Source organism: Zea mays, chromosome 1 (genome assembly GCF_902167145.1).
Source record: "Zea mays cultivar B73 chromosome 1, Zm-B73-REFERENCE-NAM-5.0, whole genome shotgun sequence".
NCBI classification, from domain to species: domain Eukaryota; kingdom Viridiplantae; phylum Streptophyta; class Magnoliopsida; order Poales; family Poaceae; genus Zea; species Zea mays.
Genome location: NC_050096.1, coordinates 29,331,500 through 29,340,947, shown reverse-complemented (window position 1 = coordinate 29,340,947; position 9,448 = coordinate 29,331,500). Strand labels below are relative to the sequence as shown.

At 42.4% G+C, this 9,448-nt stretch overlaps 1 protein-coding gene across 4 annotated transcripts; it reads right to left on the bottom strand.

The window, feature by feature from the left end:
- Positions 1-1,273: 1,273 nt before the first annotated feature.
- On the bottom strand, positions 1,274-6,984 carry LOC100275676 (uncharacterized). Of its 4 annotated transcripts, none has more exons than XR_004856422.1 (3): positions 6,548-6,984; positions 6,360-6,425; positions 1,274-1,753 (listed from the first exon to the last, which is right to left on the bottom strand). XR_004856422.1 is itself a non-coding variant. In XM_020549066.2 (3 exons), the coding sequence occupies exons 1-3, from the start codon at positions 6,895-6,897 to the stop codon at positions 1,583-1,585; spliced, it is 621 nt and encodes a 206-aa protein (XP_020404655.1). In that variant the 5' UTR covers positions 6,898-6,979; the 3' UTR covers positions 1,274-1,582.
- Positions 6,985-9,448: the final 2,464 nt, after the last annotated feature.

Below are 9,448 nucleotides of genomic sequence, written 5' to 3'. Positions count from 1 at the left end.
CGTGCCAGTCCCTTCTTAACTATAATTCGAAAAGACCCTCCAATTTGCTGCGCCACAGCGAGTTAGGCAGCAGAAAAAAATCTGAGGGAGAGACAGAGAACACAGCTGCAAAGTCACACACAAAACAATAGTGCCGAGTGCCGAAGCGGCGACAGCTAGAGATGGCAACGGGTACAAACCCGCTGGGTTTTGCTATCCCAAACCCGTACCCGTGAAAAATATTTACACCCACTAAAAAACTCGTACCCATGACGGGTTTGAAATTTTGCCCAAACCCGTACCATCGGGTTTGCGGGTACCCACGGGTTACCCGCGGGTTTTTATCTCCAATATGCTTATTCTTTTTATAATCAATAAATATCGTAATGATTAATGAGATCATGGTCCAAAATTTATGTAATGAACAACGAGTTCATGATTTGGTATAAATAATATTAGTAGAGAGAATTAAATACAAATAATAAGTTGTATAATCAAGTTACCTTCCACTAAGTTATACATCCACCACATATATAACGCTAGTAATAACTATAATAGCAAGCACACAACACTATCACCAACTACTTATACATTCACTATTTGATAAAAATTAGGAAGTAAATAGGTAGATAACAAGTTTGTTGTTCGTTTATAAAATAAAATGATAATATGCACTAGGTTTGGTCGGGTTTAAAAAACCCACGGGTTCACGGGTTTGAGTACTATAGGAACAAACCCGTACCCATGAACCCGTCGGGTATACATTTATGCTCATTAACAAACCCATGGGTATGAAAATTGATTCAAACCCGTACCCTAATAGGGTAAAAACCCATCGGGTTTCGGGTACCCATTGCCATCTCTAGCGACAGCTTGTTGCGGATCAGAAGAGGACGTACCGGCCGACTCGGATCGGATCTCCCCAGGCACGATCCCGAAGAGAACCCAGAGGTGGGAGTTTCGTGGCATGACCAGGCAAAGGGGTTGATGCGTTTGTTTTACTACAAGGAAATGTGTGTTTCAAATGAGCTGCAGTGCAGTCTCGGAAAAACGTAATAGATTATCTTCTCTATCAATTTTAATCCTTTGAATAGATTAAACAAACTAAAACATGTATTAAACATTCAAGAGTATGACAAATATATATACAAAAATTTAAAAGAAAAAAGTATACATCTAATATATATATATATATATATATATATATATATATATATATATATATATATATATATATATATATATAGAGAGAGAGAGAGAGAGAGAGGACGAGATTTAGAAACGTCGTTGGAGATGAACGGGATAGAAGAGATGAATCTTTTAGAGAAAACTGCATAAAAGAGAATGTAAAAAAGATAACGCTGCTAGAGGCAGCCTTAACCACGGGGTCTAGAAGATTAATATAACGCACGCTGCTAGAGAGAGGCTTACTGCTAGAGACAGCCTTAGCCGCGAGGTCTAGCAATGGCAATCATCATAGTTTGCACTTGCTGACCATATCTTTTCTTTTTGTACTATACAGCCTGTCAACGCAGAGTGTGTCTGTTCATAGATAAGGAAAGCAAAATATTAACCAGCAGTCTGGACTCTGCTCCATCGGTTCTCATCGTTGTCGATCCGGTGAATATAGCTGTAACGGTTTTCTCTGATGTATGTCACCCCAGACCATATACCACGAACAAGAAGGATGCTTGCAAACACCATGCTTCCAAATGTGCAGACCACCTGCGCACACGAAATATGAGCCTGCTTTACTGAAATGGAGGAATGAAATCTGCAGCAAGCATCAATGCAATATAATGTAAGGCCTTTTGTAAAATGCTCCTCATATAAAACCATATTTAACGTTGCAGCCACTGAAAAATTTGAAGATGTTCTCTAAGCTGACAATCAAACTTAGTCATGGTCTCATGGACTTGTCATCTTGCCTAGTGCCCACAATCAAACTTAACTTTGAGAGGTACAGGTAACGAACTGGACCTGGCAGTGTATCTATTTAAAGCATTTTTTTTTTACAATTATATTTAAAGCGGTGAGAGGTACATGACAGGAACCATTGTATAGGCTGCCCATTTAAATGCAGTCAGGAGAGATTTCCAATAATCTGACCAATGCGAACCTAATGTCACAAACACAATTCTGACCACAGATGCCGATGGATGCAACTGCTGGACATTTGCATGACCTGGTATCAGGCAGTTGTAACCCCTGCCCTAATTGAGTAATTGCTGTCTTTGTTGTACAGATCAACCACTACTTGATATCAGTTGGGGAAGACCAAGTAAATTGGGTTAATGTGAACAAAAGTTTTGGGCCAATACTGGTAACCCTAAACACATGGACAACATACATTGGATCTGCCACTACCTGATATCAATTGGAGAAAACTAAGTAAATTGGGTTAATGAGAAATAATTTTGGGTCAGTACTGGTAAGCGGTAACCAGAAATAAAGCATGAACAGCCTGTGTTGACTTCAATATGGACTGAACCAGCTAACTACTAAAATCAAAACTATAGTTCTTAAGCCCTGTTCCAAACCTCTAAAAATAAATAGTTAGCCGCTAAAATTAGCTGAGAGGTTTAGAACGGGCCAACTGATAGATAAACTAATTGTTAGTTGTACCTCTCAAATAGCTATTAGCTGTTAGTTGCTAAAACCAGCTAATAACTTATTAGCTGACTAATAATTAGCTCTATAGGTTTGGAACAGGGCCTTAAGCTTGTCTTGATCCTACAGGACATTTTCCTGATTGTTGCGAGTTTCTTTGTCGGCTAGCACTCCTAAAAACACAAATCAACGCAAGCTTACAGTCGATAGGTTCGGTCATTTCACCTGCTGTACCAATTCACAAGAAATGAGCAAATTGGGCCTGGCTAAAGGCAGGACCTACCAGCCCAACAAGCTTGATAGGTATTAGTGCAAGACAGTAGTTACCAAGCTCAAAATAAACTGGAGCCAGATGGAAACTCGTTCGTTAGTTTTAGACAGTAATAGGTCTGATAGCCTCACAGTATCAGGCATGGGCGGGTAGTAAAATTTCACCCAGAATAAAATGGGCCCTTTCCTAGCCCAGGACCAAAAATCTCAGATCTAGTGTGTTAATGCTGCCATATTACTCGTGTGTTTCTATAGGCAGAGTTAGAAGCCCATATGACAGAATGTAAAATGCGAAAGGGCCTCTAGCCTAGTGGTTAAGGGCTTCCAAGTAGCACCTCCAAGTACTGGGTTTGACCCCCCTCGAGGGCGAATTTTCAGGCTTGGTTCAAAAAATCCTCTCGTTGTGCCCCATCCACTCGAGTTACGATGTCCTGTGCGCCACCCCCGGTTGGACCGTTGAAGAGTGGACGGTTAACACCGACCCGTTAGTGATGGGGGGCCAGGGTTTGAGGATTTTTTGCCAGGACCATTGTTTCGGTCTCTTCTTAATATAATACCGGAAAAGTGGTATTTCCCTCCCCGGCCGAGTTTTTTTAGAATGTAAAATGGCAAGCACTCTATTTTCTTTCTAGTTAATGTGTGTGCTTGGGAATCCTTTCAATTTGAATAAACCAAGATCTTGCCATCAATGCAATTTTACAGAGACATGAAAGCACAAGGCTGTGGGAGCTGTTTCTTCATATGGATAGTAGCACTACAAAACCATCTTTACATCGAATTGTTCAGCATTTTAATGATCCCTACCCTATTGACCACAACATTTTAATGACCCGTACCTTCATCGCTGCTCCAATAGATATTGATCATATTTGCGAGCCTGTTCATGGTTCTTTACTTTATGGAAACAATATTATCACTTGCACTATTCCTACTTTTGCAGCGATCGGATTGCATTTTTACCCAATTTGAAAAGTTCAGTAACAGTGAGGGCCTAATTAGACAATTGCAAGGTTGTAGAGGGTTCCACAAGCTCAAATACTCAAATTGCAGAGGGTTTGGACGTGTCCAACGGAGAACTTCAGAGGCACCGGTGCATAGTAGGATCTAATGGGAAGAGAGACAGGTGAAGGCCGAAGTTGACATGAAAAGCGGTAGTAAAATGAGACTTGAAAGGATGGAATATACCCAAAGATTTAGCCTTGAATAGGTGTGCATAGAAAACAACTATCTATGTGCCTGAACCTTGACTTGTGGACTTGTGGTTTCTATTCGGTTTTAACGTAACCTACCCCAACTTACTTGGGACTAAAAGACTTTGTTGTTGTTAAAAGTGATTGAGTGACCATTTCATTGGAAGACAAGCCGATAAAACATTTGTCTATGTCTATTATCAACGAAGATCCTCAACATAACAAATCCCAATCCCCGGTAAAGGAGGACGGTTGTGATAGGCTTGGCAAGTTAACGTTAAACCTAGTCATTACAATGAAAATGAAACCTAAAAGAAAACCGTTAGGGCGTAACCCTCTTAGCGAATATCAACTGAGAATGACCACTAGAGTGATAAATGATAGCCTCAGATAAAATGGCTCACACAATCAGCTTTTAGCAATAAACACAACTAACATAGATGATGAATGGAAATTTAAATTGCTTTTGTCCGAATGCAGGTGCCGACAAGAATAAAGTTAGCTAGAAAGCAAAAAGAGTTCAAACCTTCAAAATACTATATGCAGAAAGCCATAGGGGATAATCAAACAGTGTAAACATGTACCATGTTGAAATAGTAAAACCTCCATTTACATAATATTATCAACTTTGTGAGTTTTATTCAGCTGCAAATACCATAACAAAAAAACACATCTGGCAACAGTTTTCACCATATTTTTCATCTCATATAATTACAGTTCACGTTTCTGATTTATAGACATCCTGCTTATAGCTAAATGAAATCCAGCCAGTGCCTACATGCTATGCATACATGCTACATAGTCATCCAAGCATGCTGATCTAGAGGATGGCTGATACACTATCATACTGTAAAGGTTTCAGGCGGTCAGGCTCTCAGCCAGGCGCGACAAAGAGGTGCTGCATGGTGCATGGGCCAAGATGAAGCTTACTAGTTGCTGTGGAACCAATAGAAATGACCCTCTGGTACCTTACCTGATGAACTGCAAGAGGCAGCAGCTGACTTCGAGTGATGCAGATGAATTCTTCTATTCTGGCCAGTTCTACTTGATTATCCCACAGCTATGCATCACGTGTGCTAAAGTTTGAGCTATCTCAAAACCTTTGTCATCCAGTAAGCTTTATGCTTCATTATGCTCTTCCTATCTGAAACTATTTTCCTTTTCACTTTTCCTAAATGTCAGTTGCCTGAAAATTTGAGTTACATCAGGCAATGTGCTGGTCGTGTGGTACAGCCTTATTGTATTTATTCTCTTGTGATTTGTTTATAATTTGTCAATTTTCTTTGTGTTATATTATATTAGGTGGTTTGAGTAGCACTCATTAGAACCTGAGTCGACTCCCCATGGGAGCAAATTTCAGACTGGGGTAAAAAAAATCCCCTCGTCTGTCCCATACCATGCCAAAGCACAGTTCTTGGTGCGTGTTTGTTTCAGCTTAAATGCAGATTCTGGCCGCTAGAAGTTGTTGCGGACTGCCAACGCCTAGCTTTTCAGCTCGATTCTATGAGAACCGTTTTGGTGAAAATCGTCCAAAATTAACGTAAACACATAATCGACCGAGTCATAGCAACAGAAGGAATCACTTCCTGGATCCTAAACTCTATGGACTCCTTCATCTTCTTCCACACATAATCCCCACGATACTTAGATTCCCCCCACAACTAGATTCTCGAAAAAACTGCTTAGGAAAAAGCTGAACCAAACAGGCCCTAAGGCCCAGTCCCGATCACGGTCGTTCTAACATCGGTTATGGCGCCGCTGTATGGGTGGGGCAGGAGTTTAGGGATTTTCTCGACCTGTGTGAGAAGATCTTTTTGTAATGCCCAAGGCTGCCTTCCCAGGTCGAGTTTTTTTATATAATATTTTTTTTATCCTTGTCTACTAAAGAAAAAAATGTGAAATTGTTAATTGTCTGTGTCAACATATATTAGATTTTGTCATAGTTGTCCCATTCCTTTTTGCTGAAGAGCTAAAGTAATCTCCTGGTTTATTGCAAAATACATATCCAACTAATTGAGCATTATGTATACAACTCTAACCGTGTGACAGCACAAGTAATAATCCTAGTATCAATCAAAGGATCCAAGATTCAAATTAACCAACAGCGAAATTTGAAAAGAGTTCTCTAGGAAGAATGCAAAAGATGCATCATCAACATGAAATAGATACTTGATCCCTGAACAAAGAAGCCCTTCAGAAGAACAAATGACACTGATAGCATGATCACGAGACAAGCATTCAGAAGTGATGCTCATAATTGGTACGAAGCAGACCAGACCATCAAATAGTTCAACATATGAAGTCGCTCACCTCGAGAAGACCCTTCAGGATCCATAAGAACGTCAGGACAAGCACGCCATTGACCGAAAACTTCACCTACACACGTATAAGCACCACTAGATAAGGCCCAATACCGGAAGGTCCCAAGCTAAAACAGAGGAGATAAATGAAGAGCGGAACGGACCAGCTCGGCGGGGACGGAAGGCGGCAGCACGGACCTGGCAGCGCGGCGCGCGCGGCGTGAGGCCTTCCTGAATACGGAGTGCAGGAACCGGGCCAGTAGGTCCAGGCTGCGGTCCTCGTCTTCGTCCTCATCTTCATCTGCGTCGTCTTCGTCCTCCTCACTTCCGTCCCGGTAGGACGCGGCGGCGCCCGATAGATCGCCGACCCAGGGGCGGGCATCTGGGACGACAACGACGGCGTCGGGATGCCGACGCCGGGCAGCGCGGAGGCGTGTAGCAGGGGAGGGGCGCAGGTGGCGGGGGGATGCGGACGTGGACGTGTGGAAGCGGTGGCGAGATGGAGGGGCGGGGACGGGAAGGGGAACGAGGGAGGTGGAGCCTGCCATGGGGGATCTGCAGGTTTGTTGTGTGCTTCGTCCCCGCGTGTTTGTGCCTGACCTTCTCTTATCCGTTCTCGAACACACGAATTTCGCGGAAATGTTAGGTATCCCCACTCATACTCTAAATTTCTACTCTAAAATAAATATTATGTCAGCAAGATTTTCTACTCTATATCATGATCCTCTGTAGTCGTATTAATTATATATATCAACCTATATCCACTGCCATATATTATATATTTTTTCAACTCTATTCAATCCCTAGTGCCCCTAAATCTCAGGATTCTAGCGTAGTAGAAGTTACATGCACTCTAGATTTAGTGTTTCATATTCCCTCAAAGTTTACCGTATGTGTTTCAGTTGTCTGCTGTAGCATTTTTCTATCCCATACATAACTCTATTTCATAGCGCATTCGTTGAAGTTGCCCACTGCGGTCAGCCTTGCAGCAACTTCACAACAATCAATTTATTTTTTTATAGAAAATAAACAGCAACAAAATCTCAGTCTCTCTATCTCACCCACAAAAATTTGTATTTTTTTCTTCTTTTTAATTGACGTCTGACGGTCAAATCGAGTGTCGAGCTCTATTTCACAGTGAATCGAGACATTCGGATTTAGTTTTTACATACTCTAGTTCAATTCAGAACTTTTGGCGTCCGACACACAAAATGTGCTTTGATACTCCTATCTTTTCTATGTTGATGCAACTTGCCAACTTTATGTATGACAATGTTATAGATATGTGAACGTTTTCATAGAGTCCATACCCTTGGATGCTATCAAGATGCATTCAAGTATCCCGTTATAGAAAGGTATTGTAAGGCCTAGCTACTAGGACCTGCCCTCGCTCTAGACAAGGTAAGGGCCTGACCCTCTAGGCAACTTGATCTCGGGAAACTTTGAAGGAATGACATCCAGACCACCATGTCCCCATTAAGAGAGATCAAGGGTCTTGGGGCCCTCATGGCCCTAGAGTACTATGAAGTTTAGGGCACACCACACTCATGGAAACTAGTCCACAAGGATGGTTTAAGACCTAGAGCTCGAGAGTGCCCCCATCTGGAATGACCTTACCCGCTCCCTACCCATGCCTCGGAGCCAATCCATTAGAATGATCTAAGTCCTCAAGGCGTCCTGTGCCTCAGGGTGCTCATGATAGATTTAAGTGCCTAGCCCCCATGCCCCAAGGCAATCATAGGGGCAGAGGCACTTAGTCACCTAAGGCCCTATACGTGCCCTTAGGTCTTTAAGGTCCTAGGCCTCATATAAGATGAAAGTCTAGGCCCCAAGACCTCCTAGGGCCAGGCATCCCATGGGATCAAGGGATTCTTCCGATAACTAAGTATAAACTTATCCATAAGATAAAAGGTTGTGGTTAGTTCCACCAAAGGCACTACGACCCCTAAAATAGAGACAACACGTTTGAGGCATACTGATCGGTCCATTACATTGGCATTTCAGATAAGCATCTTGTACAACACATTAAATTTGTGACATGTAATGTTAAAGCCTAACAGGAGCACTATTGTCATGGCTTAGACAATAGGGTACTCGAGTCCACTATTTGGTACGTGCATTGACCCTGAAGCCACACATGCGCATGCTAGTGTACTATGAACTATTTTTAAGTATAGTTTGCTACATTAGTTACCAGCTGCGTTGTACCCAACGTCATGAACCCTAATGTCCATAGAAGAGACAAAGCATGTCTGACCCTACAGATATGATAGCCACTGAAGAAGGACATCATCAACATTATGCTATGACTGAAGGCATGATTATGCGTATTGAAAGGGAAATGACCTCAACATTTCCTATTATCGATTTTAGTGTTTGACGACCATCACAAACTTTATGGACTAACTAGTTTACCCAGTTGATCATTTGTCAAGTGGATAAGTTCATGTACAACTATTCTAAGTCGACTGTCTGAAATACCGTAGATTATTCCGGACAGGAGAAGCTTTTTGGAAAAACACCTATGCGTGGACCGTCTGGGCCCTTGCGGTGGACTGTCCGCGACACTAGGGTGAGCCTCGGACAGGAACACTGCAAAAACACAAGTTAACACTACGGATCGTCCGAAGGAGAAGCGAGCATCGTCCAAGACCAAACACGGATCGTCCGACCTCAGGCGCGGACCGTCCGGTCGTTGAAAAACCAGGAAAAACTCAAAGGTGACGGGTTCAATAAAATGCATTTTTAGCGTCCTCGCGGACCGTCTGGGGTGCACGACTGGTCCGTCAGTGACTACTTTATCTGACATCTGACGACGCATTAAATACATTATAGCTGTTACTACTGACCGTTGCGATTTCAGCCGTTGATGTGCAGGGGCGGACCGTCCGGACAGGGGGTGCGGACCGTCAACGGTCAGCAGAAAAGGAGCAACGACTAGAAAGTCGTTGGAGGCTATAAATACAACCCCAACTACCTCCATTAAATTGATCCAAGCACTCCACTCATAGACATTCAATACAAGAGCTAGCAATCCATTCCAAGACACATTCAAAGCTTCCAATCTCTCCAAGTTCCACAATTGAGACAAGTGATCAT